The sequence below is a fragment of the Sarcophilus harrisii genome, chromosome 4 (assembly GCF_902635505.1).
Source record: "Sarcophilus harrisii chromosome 4, mSarHar1.11, whole genome shotgun sequence".
NCBI lineage: Eukaryota > Metazoa > Chordata > Mammalia > Dasyuromorphia > Dasyuridae > Sarcophilus > Sarcophilus harrisii.
In genome coordinates, this window is record NC_045429.1 from 447,054,015 (window position 1) to 447,072,860 (window position 18,846).

The following is an 18,846-nucleotide window of genomic DNA, read 5'->3' on the forward strand; positions in this document are numbered from 1 at the left end:
AGTGCCAGCCTTCAGTGCCGGTGCCCCCCGTGCCAGCCCCGAAACAGGATGTCCTCACGGCCCAAGCTCCTTACAAGAAGGAGGCACTCGGCTCTGAGGGGAAGTAGATCAATTGGGAGGGAAAAGAAAATGTCAGAGTGAGTGTGACCTCTCCCAGGGCCAAGGGACGAAGGCCAAGACAGCCTCCTTGCACCCATTTGAGTTCCTTCCCTTCCCTGTGCCTCAGTTTCCTTATCTGTAGAAGCTGGACTAGGTGATTCACAAGGCCCTTTAGGGCTCTGCCTTTGTAGCACCGTGGAACTGCTCCCACATGGGGCACATGGGTTCAAACTCTACCCCAGGGCTTTTTTGAGCAAATCACTCATCTTTCTTGGGCCTCAGTTTCCTCATCTGTAAGATGGGGGGGTTGGGTTAGACGATCAGAGGCTCCTTCCACTCCAGAGCTATGTCCCTCTGCACTCAGAGAAGCCGCCATCTTGTTCTCTCGCCTAGCTCAATCCCCTTAAAGTGAACCCTATGACCCGAGTGATAGATAGAAGGGCAGCAACGTTTAGCTACTCCAGAAGCACAGACATGGGCCGGGGGAGAACCGGCGGGGTTCTCTCCATGGGGGAAGGGAGTTACGTTTGTGCTGCTTTGCCCCAGAGCTGACTCGGGAGAGCACGAAGGAAGGTGCACTTCAGCTCTGAATAAGGAAGAACTTCCCAGACGGGAGGCTTATTGGTAAGTGGGATGGATGCCTCCGGAGGAAGGAAGTTCCCTTTTTGCTGGACGTCTCCATAAAGAGGACCTGATAAGCCGGGAACGACGGGGATGATGTAGAAGGGAGAGCTGCTCAAGGAGGGGTGGGAATAGATGCCTTCAGTGTGGACAAAAGGGAACAGGACAGTTACTAGTTGTGTGACATTGTGTGAGTCATTTACTCTTTCAAGGCCTCAGTTTCCCCACCTGTAAAATGAGGGGCCAAAGGTCTCCGCGGCTTCTTCCGGCTCTAGCTCTAGCTCTACCTCACGATGCCTTTGAGGCTCCCTCGTTCTCTCTTGGAGATTCTAGGCTTTTGCCCAGGGGTGAGGGAGGAAGGGAGCCCCCCAAACAAGTGACGGTCACTCCCTGGACTTGTTAAGGAAGGCCCTCCAGGCCTGAGGCAGCCACATCCAGACTATCTCAGCAAGTGTCCCTGGGAGCTCCTGGAGGAGCTCCGTCTCCATAGAGATCTCCACAGAGGGGCACTTACTATAGAGGACGTCAAAGACCTCCTCCACCATCTTCCTCAGGAGGTAGACGTCCGAGCCCTGGTCCGGGGAGACCCGCTGGGCGTTCCGGTTGCATTCCCGCACCTTCCTGGGGATTTCCACCTCGGGTTCTTTCCTCTGGTGCCCTCCTGTGAGACAAAAAGCAAGAAGCTACCGTGAGAATGGGCTGCCCCCAGCCCCAACTCAGGGACTCCCGGTCCCTCCAACCCCGGTTCCCCCTCCATCCAGTCCTCCCTTCATGGCTGCACAAAGCACGCGGGTCCTGGACCATGGACTCTGCTGATTCACTGAATGACTGGGAGGAATCCAGTTTCCTCAGTGTCCTCCTTTGTTAAAGAAGGAGAGAGTCTTTCTCTCCCAGGCTTTTGCTTTTATGATTCTCTGACTGGATAGTGAGATGCCTTTAAGAGTTAACTCCTTACTTTTCTTTATTTAGCATTAGGAAGTCCTGGGTTCGAATTCTGTCTCGGACATCCATAGCTATATGATCCAGAAAAAATGACTTTGTTTCCAGGTGCCCCAGGCCAGTGTAGGAGACGCCCAGGGTTTCCAGTTGGTTCGTGGTCTTTACGCAGTAAATTCTTAGATCATGTGTAAAGGGAATGTCTGGTTACCTCGAAGGTAACCCTAGGGTTACCTAAGCTTCCCTTAGGGATCCCTTAATGAAGAGACATCAGGAGATGGACTCGATTCTGATGGGAGAAGGTCAGGGCCGGCACCCAAGGCAAGGGAACGGCTCTCCACTTCCCCCGTCAGCCTTTTTAGGGAACGGGGGAATCGTCTCGGAATCACTTTACTGGAAAACTAAAGGAGAGGCTACATTTCACTTACAAGTTTGTGAAGATAAAAGTAATTTTCCCTTTCCAGGCTCACGGACTTCCCCATGTACAATAGGGCCCTCTAAGGGGCCTGTGGACCTGAGATTAAAAACACCATCTTCAAGGAGTTCTGGGAGAGCCGTTAAAATGGGAAGAAACAGCAGCAGTGGAGATTAATAGCAAAAATTGGTGTTTATATTGTACTTTAAGGTTTGCTGAGGACTTTATATCTGATCCTCTCAGTAATCTTGTGAGACTTATTATCCCCATTTTAGAGATGAAGAAACTGAGACAAATAGAAATAAGGTGATTTGCTCAGGGTCACCGAGCTTAATAAGTAGCTGAAAGGGGATTTGAATACAGATCTTCTTAACGGCAAGATTCCCCCACTAGTTCTCTTTGATCAAAGGGAAGAGGTGCAATCTCCATGAACCTTCCTTTTTTCACTTATAATAGGAGGATAATAACCCTTTTCCCTGCCCACTCCATACAACTCTTAGTCAAGATCAAACAAGACAATGGACAGGAAAGCAGCTTAACATAGTGCCTGACATACAGTAGGTACTTAATAAGTATTTACTGAATGAATAGTAGCAGAAATAGTGTGAGCAAAATACAGAGATGGGGTAGGGAAGGCAAGCAGCCAGGTTTGGTCAGAGTACAGATCTCATGAAGGCAGAAAGGGAAGTCAAAGTTTAAACCAAAATCCATAACTAATGGGGAGTCACTGAGGGTTTATAAGCAAAAGAGTTACATGATAGCCCAGGAAGCTTCTCTCTTCCTTCCTTCCTTCCTTCCTTCCTTTCTTTCTTTCTTTCTCTCTCTCTTTCTCTTCCTTCCTTCTTTCTCTCTCTTTCTCTTTCTCCCTCTCTCTCTCTCTTTCTTTCTTTCTCTCTCTCTCTCTTTCTCTTCCTTCCTTCTCTCTCTCTCTTTCTTTCTTTCTCCCTCTCTTTCTTTTTTTCTTTCTTTCTTTCTCTCTTCTCTTTCTCTTCCTTCCTTCTTTCCCTCTCTTTCTCTCTTTCTTTCTCCCTCTCTCTCTCTTTCTTTCTTTCTCTCTCTCTCTTCCTTCCTTCTTTCTCTCTCTTTCTCTTCCTTCCTTCTTTCTCTCTCTTTCTCTCTCTCTTTCTTTCTTTCTCTCTCTCTTTTTAATGTTAAGACTATTTTAATCTTTAAGTCTATTTCAAGTATATTTTAACTGATGTCTCGCCTTATATTTCTCCCCCCCCCCCACTTAATAGTATTTTATCTTTTTCCCAATTACAAATAGTTTCCAACATTCCATTTTTGTCAGATTTTGAATTCCAAATTTTCCTCCCTCTCTCCCTTCCTTCCCCCCCTCAAGACAGCAAGCAATCTGATACAGGTTAACTATGTCTAATCATGTTTTACATATTTCTATATGAGTCACGTTGGAAAGAGAAATCAGAACAAAAGGGAAAAACCGGGAGAAAGAAAAAACTACAAAAGGATCTGCATTCAGTCTCCATCATTTTCTCTATGGACACAAATGGCACTTTCTCTCCCAAGTCTTTTTGAAATTGTCTTGGCTTTCTGCATTGCTGAGAACAGCAAAGTTGATCATAATTGATCATGTAATCTTGTTGTTGCCGTGTATAATGATCTCCTGGTTCTGCTCATTTTACTCAGCATCAGTTCCTCTGAGTCTCTCCCGGCTTTTCTGAAATCCGCCTGCTCATCATTTCCCATAGCATTCCCATTACATTCATATAGCACAATTTGTCCAGCTGTTCCCCCACTGACGTGCGTCTCTTCAATTTCCAATTCTTTGCTGTAAAGGGCTGAAACTCTGAGTTGATGCCCTGGAATCAGACAGCCAAGCACTTAAGGCTAACTACCGACTGGACAATATTCTATTAGCATATCCTTGGGAAATGGCCCTTCCCACTATTCTGTGCTGGCTCGATCTTTTGGTGTATACAGAGAATTGTGGGAAGGATTAGGGGTGGAGTAAGACAAGCCAGAATCACTTTGGCGGTAGACAAGGAGAAGGGAGGTCATGGAGAGCTTGTGTCCATCCTCTTCACTTCTACCCCTAAAGACCAAGAATAAAGACCAAGGACTTTTGCTTTTCCTGACTCTGGTTGATTCCAAGGCATCCAGGGGGCTATAACTCGGTCTTCACACTTTGCCACCACAAAAAGAGTTGCTATACATCTTTTCTGCACATGCAGGTCCTTTCAGGAAGTTCTCTTGGCAGTGACAGGAAGCGGGAGAGCCAGGAGAAGGCCATGAGCCTGAATGCCCAAGGGAAAGGAGAACATGGAGCGCCAAGGGGCAGAGGAGAGATTCAGGCGCTTGGGCTCTGGGGACCCTCTTTTTCACGTCAGTCTGTTCTATTCAACATAAAAAATATCCAAGTGGGAGGGGGAACCACAACTAAAGAAAATGATTATAACAGACCAAGAGTCTGAGCCACAAATATAAAATACGAATAATAATAAGGCTATTTGTGGAAAAACCTTACCGGGAAGCCCTTAGTTACCCGGGAGAGAAAACCCCGTGGATGGCTTCCAAAGCCAGTCAGCCCACTCTAAATCGAATTCTTTCTCTTGCAAGTAGTGCTAGAATACTCTCCAGGCACAGCAGGCATTCAATACATCCTTGCTAACTGATTCCTGATAGTGCAGAGAATGCTGAATTTGGAATCTGGAGACCCGTGTCTGAATCCCAGCTCCTCGTACTGGCTATGTGACTTTGGAGAAATTGCTTTTTTCCCCTCAATGTACTCATCTGTAAACTGGATATAGTTCCTTTTAGCCCCAGCTCTAGGATTCTGATTCCTAGAGAGAATGGAATGGAATCATCTCTTTGGGCCCTTATTTATTATTATTAATTTTTTTTGCAGCCTTATCTGTCCAAAGTAGGAGGCAGCCAGGAAGACCTCTGACCTCTGGAAGGTAAATCACTTGTCTGAACCTTGGGCATCTTTCTGGGTTGTAGAGAAGATGCTGATCTACATTGGGAGAGAGGGTTTCCTCACTACCCAAATCTGCTGATAAAACTACAGGTTTAGAACAACACAAAAACAAAATAAACAATGCAATATCTTTAATTATACCCACTGCTCTAAGGTTCCTACCGAGGTGGGAAATGGAAGTATTATTGGCCCATTTCTCAGATGCAGCTCAGAAACATTAAAAACCACTTCTCTATAGTCATGTCCTAGCTAATAAATGTCTGAGCCTGGACTAGAACCCTGGTCTCCAGACCACACATCCCCTGTTCCTTCTACTAAATTCAGCAACGTATTTTAAAAGCAATCATTAATCCTGGAAAGGAGAGAATCTTGGTAAGAGTTCCCCAGCATCCTTTGCTGTTGGATGTGCTGACACCTCCCAATGAGGACGGTGGTCAGCAGGGAGGACCCTCCATCACCATCCGGCTGGCCACTGGGGCAGTGGCAATAGCTCGGAGGAAGGCTCATAATCCCTCACTTAGCCCTCCACCTCCCAGGGTGGCGAACGAGGTGCAGTCTGAAGAGCCTGGACACGCCTGGGAGCCCGACAGGGTCGAAGGAAGGAAGGAGTTCTATCTGTGCTCCTGGCTGCGGGCTGGCCCGACCACAGGAGAATGCCATTTTCCAAGAGTCCCCTGCCAAAGCTTCGGCTCGGGGTGAAAAGTTCACTCGGCTGTATTCCGTAAAAACTGGAAAATAAATAAATCCAGGCTGGACCCGCTGGGATCTCTGTGGAAAAAGTGAAAGCGAGTCTCCTTCTGCCCCGTCCAACCACGTCGGTCTTCCAGTGGGGGAGTGGGGCAGGTCCAGGCAGAAGGAGCTGCTCAAAGAAGTCACTTGGGGAACTCTCCTGTCTCCGAGCACCTGGGAGGGGAGGGGGCCTAGGAATTCAGTAGGAGGACTCCCAGATTAGGGAGCAGGTCAGCCCCTTCCCTGAGACTCAAGGACTTACAGAATCTTCTGGGTCCTGCAGAGAGAGGGGACCCGGACCAATGAAAGACCCAATAAATATAACTGACATCAGCTCCCTTTTCCTGAACATTTTCAGGTCTACAAAGTACTTTCCTCAGGACTACCCTGTGGGGTTGTGGGTTTAAATGATATTATCTCCATTCTACAGATGAGGAAACAGAGGATCAGAGACATGAGTTGCCTTGCTGGGGTCACAGAGCTAGCAGATATAAGAGCTGCAATCAGGATCCTGGTCTCTGGACTCCTGGGTCCCCGACTTCTGAAAAGAAGAGGGGGGATGCTCTGAAGGGAACCGAAAAGAGGAATGAGTTGGGAGTCGGGCAGCTGTGCTGCTTCTGATCTGTGTGCTCTTGGATAGATCACACACACTGGTCCTCGACTTCCTCATCTGTAAAATAAAGGGATTGGAAGAAATTTCCTAATCCTCTGAATCTCTCTCCATCTCATCACTTCTCAGATGAATTCTTCAAAGAGCAGTGAGATTAGCCTCCGGTGTGGTCATCAGCAGAGGTGGGGGACAACAGGTACGGAATGGTATATATCATGTCAGACACATCCTATCTGTTGCTTAGATTTTCTGGATTGATTTGTCTTCCTCTTATTTATTCTTTGTTTTCAAAGACGGCTCATGGTGGGAAGAAAGGAGAGGGGAGAGAATCTGGGACTCAAAGTTTTAAAAACAAATGTTAAAACTTGTTTTTATATGAAACTGGGGAAAAAATAGCACATTAAAGTATAAGAATAACAAAGGATGGCTCTCTGGGAGGGGACGGGGAGAGATACATTGGAAATTATGAGTGGTGTAAAAATAAAAGATGTCGATAATTTTAAAAATAGAATCTTAGCCAGATGATGGATGTCCTGTATATCCGCTGGAGTACAGGGTCTGTTTCTTACCCACCCTGGTACTCTCACGGTGCCAGTCATAGTATCACTGGGCAGAATGGCAGAGTTAGAATTGTCTCATCTAACACCTCATCTGAGAGAAGAAGAAACGGAGGGTCCGGGAGGTAAATTGGATTGCCCATACTCATCAAACATTATTAGAGATGGGATTTAAAAATAACCTAGAAATGACCTTAGAGTCTCATCCTCTACACTCATATTACAGTGTATCTGACCTTTTCTTGACCCATTCATCCTTTTTTTCCCCTTTTTCTTTTTCAACCTCTTTGTCTATTTCTGTGATTTTCCCCCCATCTCTGTCTCTTTTTATGTGTTGACTGATACAGAGCTTCCTTGGTTAGGCTGATGAAGCCTACATATTCTTTCTTAGAATAATATTTTAATTTTATTTTTCTGTATCGATAAACTCTTTAAATTTCATATCTGATTTCTTAGAAGCTTATATGAAGTTCTATAAATCCAAATATCCCATATCAATATAGTTTCAAATACTGTTATGTATGGAAAAAAGAAAAATATATATATATTTCGCTGAGGCAATTGAGGTTAAGTGACTTGCCCAGCGTCACTCAGCTAGGAAGTATTAAGTGTCTAAGGCCACATTTGAATTCGGGTCCTCCTGACTTTAGGGCCGGTGCTCTATCCATTGCATTAGCTGCCTCTGGAAAAAATATTTTTAAATAAATAAAATAAAACCCAGGGGATTATAGAAGAAAGCAAAGAGTAGTGAAAATAAAGCATTTCTCCCCCTCTTTTGTGTTCGTTAGATAGTTCCTTGAAATATGTTCAGGGACCCCTCAGGAGGCTACAGAGTCCAGGTTAAGAACCATTGCCAAGTAGAACATAAGTTTCTTGAGGGCAGGAGCTATCTCATCCTGTACCCTAGCACCCAGCACAGTGCCAGGCACAGAGCAGCCACTTCATACATGCTTTTTGAATCGAATCACAAAGGAAGAAAATGATGTGAAAGGAGTATGAGCAGACCGTCGAGCTCCTCCAATTCCCTTCCTTTTTATTTATTCATTATTTTCTTTGGTTTCCATTTCTCCTTCCCTTTTATATTCCTTCCCCCCATTGAGAGCCAACCCTTATAAAAGAATAAAGAATAAATAAATAAAAGAGAAAGGGGAGGAAGTGTGTTTGAAAGCAACTTAAGGAAACATCCACATCCACCGAGTTTGCCCATGTCCTCATCTCCAGGGAAGGAAGGGAAAAGCACATATTGATTGCCTCCTCTTTCCCCCAGAAACCAAGGTTGGCTAATCTGTGCTCGCTTTGTTCCCAGAATGCTGTTTTTTCATCTCATCTTGCTGTCATCTTTCTATGGATTGCTTTTCTGGTTCTGCCCATTTTGCTTCCCATTTGTTCATATAAGTCTTCCCAGGATTCTCTGTAGAATCATTATTTCTTATTTTTAATTTTTAAAAATTTGATTCATTATTTTTAATTTAAATTAATTTTGAAATTTTTAATTTATCTTTTTAAATAAAAAAGCTCTTTATCTTTCAAAATACATGCAAAGATAGTTTTTGATGTTCACCCCTGCAAAATCCTGTGTTCCAAATCTTTCTCCCTCTCTCCCCCAGATCACAGGCAATCCAATATAGGTTAAACATGTGCAAGAATCATTATTTCTTATGGTATAGAAATTGTCCCCTATATTCACAATGTGTTGGGCACATGAATGGGCATCACCTTTGGGGTCAATCTACTGGGGGAAATGAAGAGGTGCCTAGTAAATGCTTTTTGAATTACAGAGTTCATCTTTGTGCTTGTACCCTGAGACCTAATTCTGGTGTTTTAATAAATGTTTGCTGAGTGAGTGATTATTTTCAGTACTTTCCAGAATTCTCTTAGCAGATGAGGAAAGTGAGGCCCAAGGAAGGGAACCGAGTTCACCTATACCTTAAGATCACAGGATGTTAGAGCTAAATCTGGAAGCACTCTAGACACCATCTATTCTGATGTTCTCATTTTACAGATGGAGAAACCAAGGCCCAGGAAGGTCAAAAACTAGACTGATTAACGTTAGAGTTAGGACTAGAACTCAGATCAATCTCCAGTCTCCTAGTGTTGTGTTAAGCACAGGGAGCTGGGTTGCCCAGTAGATTGCTGGGCCAGGAGTTGGGAGGACCCGAGTTCAAATTCAGCCTCTGACATTAATTAGCTATATGATCCCAGCCACATTGGTAGAATAGAAAATAATAAATGTATCTACCTTATGGGGTTGTTGTGAAGAGCAGATGAAATAATGTTTTTAAAGTGTTTGGCACCGAGCACATAGTAGGTGCTAAATAAATGCTATTTATCGTTTTTATTTTTACTGCATCACACAGTCAGACTATCTGTGGATTGATTGGCTGCTCGATTAAGCCTGCCTTCTGAGCCTCACTTCTCCATCTCCTTATGGAAAGGACACCTTTCCTTCCAGGCTGAGCAGGGGCGAGGGGGCAGGGAATTCATTCATTCATGGGAATCGTGGACAGTTTGGTCATCCCTCTGAGGAAGCCCGAGTCCAGGAAGCCGCCCAGCCCAGGGCTGGCTCCACAGAGCTCCCCGGGCTGCCCACAAGTGCCCGCACATAAGCAGGAGACTGTGAAGAGCCATTCTCAGCCACAAGCCTCAAATAGACCAGAGGAATTATAAATAGACCAGCAGGCAGCTGGGCTCCTCAAAGGCAGGTGCTCCTGCTTTCATGGAATGGGAGAAGCCGAATGTTGGAGCCGGACGGGATTTGGGATCAGAGCTTTTGGGCAGGGACCCTGAGGGTGGCCTGGACCTTCCTGGGCCATCCCGGACCTGCCTGGGCCACCCTGGGCCTGCCTGGGCCATCCCGGGCATGCCTAGGCTACCCTGGGCCTGCCTGGGCCATTCCGGGCCTGCCTGGACCATGCCGGGCCTGCCTGGGCCACCCTGGACCTTCTTGGGCCGTCCCGGGCCTGCCTGGGCTGTCTTGGGCCTGCCTGGGCCGTCCCACTGAAGCCTTCCCTTTCCAGTATTAACCCATGTTCTGTTCTAATGGCTGCTGGCTATCCTGTGTGACCATTCCATCCCCCTTGCTTCAGTTCTCTCAGCTGTAAAGTGGGGGATCAGACAACTTCAGCGGCCCCAGGGTCTCTCTCTTCCGGCCCTTGACCAGGTCTTGCCCCAGGACGCTGGTGGAACCAGTCCTGTTTGTTAATTTTCCTGCAGAGACCACCCGGGAAACCGTATGGGCCCTTGTGGCAAAGGCTCCCCAGACTGGAGGGGGTTTAGCTGAGGAGGCCCCTGGGGGAAAGGTCCCCCGGCCAGTAAACTTTGGTGGCTCTTGGATAAACAGAGACCCCTCTGCTCGGCTCTGACCCCCGCTTACAACTTGGCGCACCGCATGAACTCTGTTATGTAAAGGAGCCTTCTTATTGATCCTCACTTAAGAGACCCCGAATGTGATCTCCTGCCTCGGCCCTTTGCCTTAGCTGTGTCTCCTTCCTGCCCTGCCCTCCCTTTGCCCTTGTCTCTGAGAATCCCTCGCTCCCCTTCCGTGGAACCAAACCCCATCTTTGTTTTTCTAAAACCCCGGAATCTTTTGCCCTTTTCCCTCCCTGGGAGCTTCTCTTATAATGAGAATTTTAAAAATAGAGTCGACAATCAGCAACTTGAACCAACCTACTGAAAAACTGTTGACGTTACATGCAGCGCTCCACACCCGTAGCCCCCCACCTCACCTCTGCAAAGGAGCCCCCTTCTCTCCCAAGCCTTTGCTGAGGCCCCAACCTGCCTCCTCCCCTAACGACGGTATCCTGGCCATAAAGAGCCGGAGAAATGAGACTCAGAGAACTAAAGACTCTTGGTGGCTCCATTTGGGATTTTCTTGGCAAAGATAATAGCATACTTTGCCATTTCTTTTTCCAGCTGCTTTTACAGAGGAGAAACTGGGGTAAACAGATCATAAACATAAAAGTGTGTGACTTGCCCAAGGTCTCACAGCTAGTAATTATCTGAGGCTGGATTTGAACTCAGCTTCCTGACTCCAAGCCTGGGTATGTTATCCCCCCTAGCCGTCCTATTCTGCACATGTATGCACCCACACATATATAGGTGAATATATACATATACCTATACATATATATATGTATATATGCACACACATACATAAATACCCATATATCTATTATAACTAAACATATATCTGTACAAAAGTTTCTTGCCTTTGCCCAGCAGAACGGAAGCTGCCCCATTTCCTAAGTCACTGCCCAGCTCTGGCTGACCCGGGTGACCGCGGCTCCTTGCCTCCTTGGCTGGATCTTTGTCCGGGCCATGCCCCATAACCACAAATAGCCCCATAACTCTTATCTTGGGGCCCTTTCTTCTCCGTCTATTTTACTTGGTGACATCACCAACTCCCCCAGATTATTTAAGTATCATGATTCTCAGATGTGTTTATCCACCGCTAAGCTCCCTGCTCCAGTCTCCAAGGCCGACTACCCACTGGGCGGCTTCAGCTGGATGTCCTGTAACTCGGGGTGTCCCGAACTGAAGTCACGACCTTTGCCCTTTCCCCTCCTCCCCAGCACCTTCCTCTTGTGTGAACTTCCCCATTTCTATCCCACTCCATCCTCCCAGCCAAAGTTCATCCTCGACTGCTCACTCTCACCCGCCGTGTCTGATCTTCTCCCAAGTCCAGGCGATTCTCCTTCACCTTGGATCTCTGCTTTGCCACGGCCCCCACCCCTGGGTGGGCCTTCAGCATCTCACGCTAGGACTGGTAGGATAGCCCAGTGGTGGGCCGGCCTGCCTCAAGCGTCTCCCCCCACCCCCACTCCCATCCCAGCAGCCAAAGCGCCCAGCCTGAAGCTCAGCCCATAGATGTCACTTCATAAAGAAACGATGTGACGGTTTGATTGTTCTTTCTATTCCCAGCACTGAACACAGTACCTGGCACACAGCAAGGGCTTAATGAATGCTTGCTGGTTTATGTCTAATGCCCAATAGAATGAAAGCTCCTTGAAGGCAAGGACTGTGACATTTATCCCCTGCCCAGGGGCAGTTTTCTCCTCTAAACAATGAACCAACTGTGACAACTGAGCTTTGTTCAATCGGTTTTTGGTGAGTCTGGGCAGAGGCCACCCATCCTCCAAGGCGCAGACCCAGATAACTCCTCCAGCCAAGGCACCGCCTCATGGCGCAGAGGAGCCATCCCCGTCCCCTCCCAGAGCCTGGACTGAGCAGCTGCGCCCTTTTCTTATGGGAGTGTGTGTGTGAGTGTGTGAGTGTGAGTGAGAGTGTATGTGTTACAGAATGACACAGAAACAAAGGCAGAGAGAAAGAGAGAGGAGAGACAGAAACAGACAAAGAGAAAAAGATAGAAAGGGGAGAGAGACAGAGAGAGAGAGAGAGAGACAGACAGACAGACACAGAGACACAGACATAGAGAGACTGAGACAGAGAGACAGGGAAACAGAGAGGAACAGTGACAAAGAGAGAGAAAAAGTCAGAAACAGACAAAGAGACACAGAGAGAGATTATTTACACAGTGAGTCTTGCCCCACAAAGTTCCACTTGGAAACCAATAAACTGAGGGCCAAAGGTTGGACAGAGCCAAACCCAGCCATTACAAACACAGAGCTGGGGTCACAGAATAAACCTGCTTTTCTGGAGGGAGCCCAGGGCAGGAGTCGGGGGCCGTGGTTCCCTCCCCCAGAAAATGAGGCGCTCAGGCAGGACCCGGAGGGCACGACGAGCCGGGTACTCACGGCAGAATCTGAGGAAGTCTGTCTGCAGCTCCTTCCGGGAGTTCAGAAAGATCCTCCCCTTCTCGGTCCCCACCACGAAAGCACTCTCATCGTGGACCGCGACACAGGCCACCTCTGCGTTGAGTTTGGAAAGTGCGGAGCACTGCAGGGAAAGAGGGAGGAGGGAGGCAATTAATCATATTCTGACGTCACCGGGCGCTTGTGACCATCCTGGGCGAGCCACAGGTGGCCGTCGGTTCTACAGATGAGAGGGGTCCATGCAGAGGTCTCGGGGTCCTTCCTGGCTCCCATCTCAGAGCCTCTGATCCCGCCACATCCTTGCATGGACGGAAGCACAGCGGTCAAGCATCTGGATGATTTCTAGTAGGCCCAGGCCCGGGTCCCCATCCCCTAACTGATCTACGGGTGCCTGACATTCTGCCGTCTGAGTTTCCTACAACTTAGCTTAAGACTTGCCCCATCGATCCCCCATGCCCCCACCCAGATTTGGGGTCACACACATTGCCAGCCACTACTCCCTCAATGTGGATGCGTTTGTAGGGTCTTCCCGTGAGGATTTTTGAAAATTAAAATTTAGTTTTTTCACTTTCTACTCTTTGGGAAACAAAAGAACCGAACAAATTAATCTGCAGCCAAACAAGTTCTCACACTGAATGTGATACTCGTGTGTCTGTCTGTCTATCTGTCTGTCCGTCCATCCATCCATCCATCCATCCATCTGTCTATCTAATCTATCATTTATCCATGAATTCATCTGTCTATTCTATCTATCTATCTATCTGTCCATCCATCCGTCTTTCTATCAGTCTATCTAATCTATAATTTATCCATACATTCATCTGTCTATTCTGTCTGTCTATCTGTCCGTCCGTCCATCCATCCATTCATCTGTCTATCTAATCTATCATTTATCCATACATTCATCCATCTATTCTATCTGTCTGTCTATCTATCTACTTATCATCTATTATCTATCTATCTCTAGATATGGGAGAGATATAAATGTAAATATAGGATATATATATATATATAGGATACATATACATAGGATTTTACACACATACAAATGTGCACACTTTACATATAAGATCATAAACACGCATGTGCCTGTGCAGATACCCACAATGCACGCAGAGGCAGATGTACATATGTCTAGCTACACTTACACACAAACCCTGCGGGGTAAATAAGCACCTGTGCATGCACAGAGATGCCCTACAATCAGGAGAGGGAGAGGGCTAGAAGGGAAGGCAGCAGGAACATGGGTCGAGTTCTGCCTGTGAGCCACAGCACACCGCTTTGTTGTCCCTGAGTCTCAGTTTCCAGGACTGTATAATGGGGGTGATGCTCCTTGTGCCCCTCCCCTCTTGGGACCAGTTAGAGCATTATATGCATGTAAGTTAGAAGTGCCATTGTTAGGATTAAAGACCTAGAGGAGGATCAGGGGATCTTACAAGTGCAGATTCACAATTGGAAAGGTCTTTGGACCTCAGGGAGTCACATATCTGGACCGGGCGTCAGGAAATGGAGGGGCAAGGAAGTGAGGGGATTTGCCCGCCACCCAGGGAGAAAGCATTGTGGGTAAGATCTGAACGCTTCCTCCCCTGGCCTCAGTTTCCCCATCTATAAAAATAATCGCTAGCATTTCCAGATTGCCTTAAAGTTTGCAAAGCATTTTATCTATCTATCTCTAGATATGGGAAAGAGATATAAATGTAGATATAGGATATATCGGCTCACAACAATGCTGTGAGGTGTTTTATGGATTTTACAGATGAAGGAAACTGAGCTTGCCCAAGGTCCCGCAACTAGTGCCTGGGGCAGGATTTGAACTACAGTCTTCCTGACTCTGCCCCCAACTCTCCATCTACTGTGAAAATGGGGGCTTTGGACAAATTCCACCAGCGAGCCCCTTCTCACTACTATCTGGGGACCCCCGGGGCCCCATCCTTCCCCCTGTAGTCCAGAAGATGTTGCCCTGAAGGGCAGAACCCCTTTTTTCCCCCAATGCATCGCTGCAAGACATTTCATCATATGAATCCCAAAAGGCCCCTTCAAGAGCTACTATTTTTGACTTATAAATAACCAGGAAGAGGGAGGATAATCCAGTGGACAGGGGGCTGGCCAGATCTGAGTGAGTGTTCCCTCTGAAATATGCCGGATCCTGGGCAACGGTTGAGACAACAGTCATGGAAAAGTGGCTGATCTGTATTGACAGAGGGAGTCTCCATACCAGGACCCCCTCACCTACCCAACATCCCAGGTGGTCCACGCTTCTCTCCCATCTCCCAAAGTAAAGTCTTCCAGTAATGAACGGGAAAGAGAAGAAAGGATTCTGACCTGGAAAGCAGGGTCTCTTGACCAACTGGGCAAGAGGGGCTCTGGTTTTAGGGGGTCGGGGGGTTGGGGAACCTGATGGCAACGAGGGATCCCCGAAGTCTTCCCACTGCCTTGGGGCAGGCGGCCCTGGGCCTTGAGTAACTACTGGGCCACTTCTCTCGTGGGCTCTTGCTCTCACTGCTTAAGAAAATCCCCTGGCTCAGCTCTCGGCCCAGACACTTCGCCAGGCCCGTTTATGTAACCGAGGCCGCCTTATGTAAGGTTTCTGCTGGGAACCCGACATCCCAAGAATGTGACTTATCTCCTTTTGTTCTCCAGATTAAAAAGCCGCCGCTCGCCGGCCTCGCGAAGCTCCAGGAGCAGCGGTGGCAAAACCGCTCCCAGGCCCCCACTTCCGTAAATGAGACGGCTTCCTCCATCAATATTCATGGCAACGGAGAGGAGACACAGAGTGGCTCGGGAGAGCCCCGGCTGGTCTCGCAGCCTGGAGGGGAGGATCCTGCCCTCCCGCTCGGCCGCCATCTTAACAGTGATGACAACCGATAAAAGCAGCCTCTGGTAGCACTTCATGGTTACAGAGCACATTAACCTACAGGGGAGGTTAGAGCACGGAGTCATGGCCACAAAGGGCAGGGCGTTTTACACCTGGGGAAACTGAGGCTGCGAGAAGGGGGGGAAGGGACTTAGATTCTGGCTCGGGGCCTGTGATTCTAAGTTCAGTGGCCTTTCAATCAAGCGGGGAATCGATCAATAAACATTCATTAAGCGAAGGTTCTGTGCCAGGCTCCGGGATCCAAAGAGTGACCTCGGGCAGCTTTTGTTCAATGGGAGGCAGAAGGGAAGGAGAAGACGTGTAACAGCACAGGGACCCTCCCCTGCCTCCCATGGACTCATTAACCCCCTGGATAGGCAGGTTTGGAGGAGGGTATGGCTTTGCTCAGGGTCTTTGGCCCTAGCCTGGCCCCACCACGCAGCCTCCTGAACGCCTTGGGGTCCGGCGGGCGTGAGGGACCTCCCAAATCCCACTGGGGCTCACTGTGTGGACACCTGCTTTCCCATCTCAGCTGGGTGAAGGGCAGGGGAGGGAGCGCAAAAAGGGCCGGAAAGGGCCTCCTGTCCACAGAGCCCCCCAGGTGTGACTTATATACTGCCCCCAGCCACGTGTGCCCCGGCCCAAGGCACCACTCCAGGAGCCACAGAAGTCAGAGCTGGAAGGAACCCAACATCACCCCGGCCACGCCCTCAGTCTCTGGGGTGAAAGAATAAATATAAAGCACAGGATAACCCGGCAATCAGTGGCTATGGCAGGGTTTGAATCCAGTTCTTCTGGACTGCCAGCAGCTGTGGCTTCTCTCTCGTGCCTCTCTCTTACCCAAGTAGCTAGGAAAAGGGATACCCAGCACTAAGAGGATACAGGAGATCATTCCCAGAGGCCGGGGCGGGCTCCCAGGAGGGCCGGATAATGCCCCGAGGGATGTTGGACCACCAGGACCCTCCAAGGTCATCCAGGCCCGTGAAACTAGGGGAGGACTCAGAAGCTCCTGGCAAGCTCTGGATCATTAGAAGAAATGCTAAACTCTTCTTTGCATCCCTCACACCCACAATGCCCTGGAAATTCTACTGTTGTAGGGAAGGTAATAAACATTTATTAAACACCTACTGTGTGTCAGGCACTGTGCTAAGCGCTTTACAATTAAGACCTTATTTGATCCTCAGAATAACTTTGGGAGGGAGGTGCTATATCACCCCCATTTTACAGTCCAGGAAACTGAGGCAGACCAAAGTTACCTGCCTTGCCTAGAGTCACACAGTTCCTAAGTGTCTGAGGCTGCATTTGATGGGTTTCCCTGGCTCCAGGTCCCAAGGTTCTGTCTGCCATAGTGCCCATGGAGGGAATCCTCTTGACCGTACAGACCAGTGCTTTCTCTGGGGCTTCTGGACCCTGAGGTCTGCTTAGGGCTATAGACCCTCCCCAAAATTTAGAGTACAAAGAACCGCTCTCCCAAATCTGCTTCCTATTCTTACCGCTCCCGGTGTCTATTTCACCCCTTCATTTTGTCTGTAATCTCCTCACCTTAATAATTGTCCCTTTTGGAGAAAATCGGAATCGGTGCATCTCTCCCCACTCCTGCCCTGCCGGCTGAGCTGCCCTCGGCAGGGCGCCGTCCCATCCCCAGGGTGCCATCCCACCCCCAGAGGGGCCCCCCTTCCCGTCCGCAGACCCACCAATGTCCCCAGACTTGACTCACCATTGAATCTAAGGCAGACACAAGGCTGGTGATGATCTCGTCTTTTCGGGGAAACATGGTGCTCCAGCGATCGGGTCCGGAGGCGTTGGCGGGGCCATCAAAGTGTTTCCCCATCAGGGCCATAGTCACCTGGAATACAGGAGGGGAAGGGGGGGTTACTGATCTATCAGCAGACGGCCTCCACAAGGATGCTCCCTTCTGATCCCCAAAACTTCAGATCCCCCAAAAGTTCAGGGTAAGTAGAGCTCACTTTTCTCCAGGGTTCCAAGGCTTACTGCTGCTTCCCTGTGTGTAAAGGGCCAATTCCTGGAAGCCTAAGGCTTTGTGCCATCTTTGGGAGGGCACAAAAGGGGCAGAAAAAAAGTTGTATGGGGAAAAATCGCCCTCGATGGTGCAAGGGCCACCTTCTGGTCAGACTGAACTGTATTTGCCTTCAGAGGAACTGGCTCAAATCCCCACTGTGCAAGCGCAAGTTGCACAGCCCTGGGGAGGTGAGTTCTCTGGGTCTCAGTTTCCTCCTTTATTAGATGAGGGAAAATATCTCCAAAGTCCCATCCAGTGCTAGGTTCTAAAATCTCTGGCTGCCAGACCCTAATTTGTTTTGTTTTTTATCATAGTTTTTTATTTACAAGACATTTCCATGGGTCATTTTTTGCCAGACCCTAATTTGTATATGTGGGGATTGGGCGAACCACCCTGACTCCATCTTGGGACTCAGTTCTGGAGCTCCCTCAGTCCCCTTTCTATTCAATTATGGGTCTGATCCAATTCTGTCTTGTAAAAAACCTTATTTAATCATGGGAATCATCTGAAAACTTTGTTGCCTCATTTAAATCTAGTCCTTTTTGTCCGGGAAGCCAGACCACCTCTAACCGATGACCTCATCTTTTCGGGAAACATGGGGCTCCAGCAATCGGGTCCGCAGGCTTTGGCGGGACCTTTAATTAAGGCCCTGGGTTATGCTGACTAGAAACCCGGGGTTTTCTCACAATTACACATCCAAAGTGACCCACATGGCTCATCTCAAAACTGGTTCCACCCTGATCGCTCGGTTACATTTCCATATTCCTTTGCTTATTCACAGACTCTTGGGGATGCCTCTTATTCCGAATTCACTCTCTGCCTGCCTCTCCCCACCTGCTCAGAAAGCCCCTAATCTTGCTTCCAATTAGAAACCAGTTTACCTAACCTTTGTCCTGGTCTATATTCTGTTAATTGTTTTCTATTAATGCATAAAAATCTGTCTCTCTTGTATTCGGAGGCTGGAGCCAAACTCGGAAGGCCTTGACCCGATTTGTGACGCAACTGACACGTGTCGCTTAATAAATCAATAATTCAGAAGCGAGAGCCTTTGAGTCCTCGGTTATTTCAGATTTCGTCTGAAGTTCAGAGAATCATCAATAAACTCTTGTTAAGCATCTTCTAAGTCTCAGGCACTGTGCTAAGTACTGGGGCTACAAATACAAAAGAGACCCGCTGGCTGGGGAAGCATAAATAAGACAGATATAAGGTCATTCGGGGAGAAATCAAGTAGTAAAGGGGAAGGGACGTCAGAAAATGATGCAGATTAGGAGGGGGAACTTGGCAGGCAGAGATGAA

General features: G+C 48.1%; 1 protein-coding gene across 3 annotated transcripts in view; it reads right to left on the reverse strand.

Moving 5' to 3' along the window:
* The window catches only part of GTF2IRD1 (GTF2I repeat domain containing 1), a 134,198-nt gene extending 116,800 nt beyond the window's left edge, over window positions 1-17,398 (reverse strand). For all 3 annotated transcript variants that reach the window (XM_031967931.1, XM_031967932.1, XM_031967930.1), the window contains exons 1-3: window positions 17,248-17,398; window positions 12,659-12,800; window positions 1,235-1,381 (exon numbers count right to left, since the gene is read on the reverse strand). In XM_031967931.1, the coding sequence (XP_031823791.1) occupies window positions 1,235-1,381; window positions 12,659-12,800; window positions 17,248-17,370 (412 nt within the window). In that variant the 5' untranslated portion in view covers window positions 17,371-17,398. The remainder of the gene's footprint in view (window positions 1-1,234; window positions 1,382-12,658; window positions 12,801-17,247) is intronic.
* Between the last annotated feature and the right edge of the window lie 1,448 nt (window positions 17,399-18,846).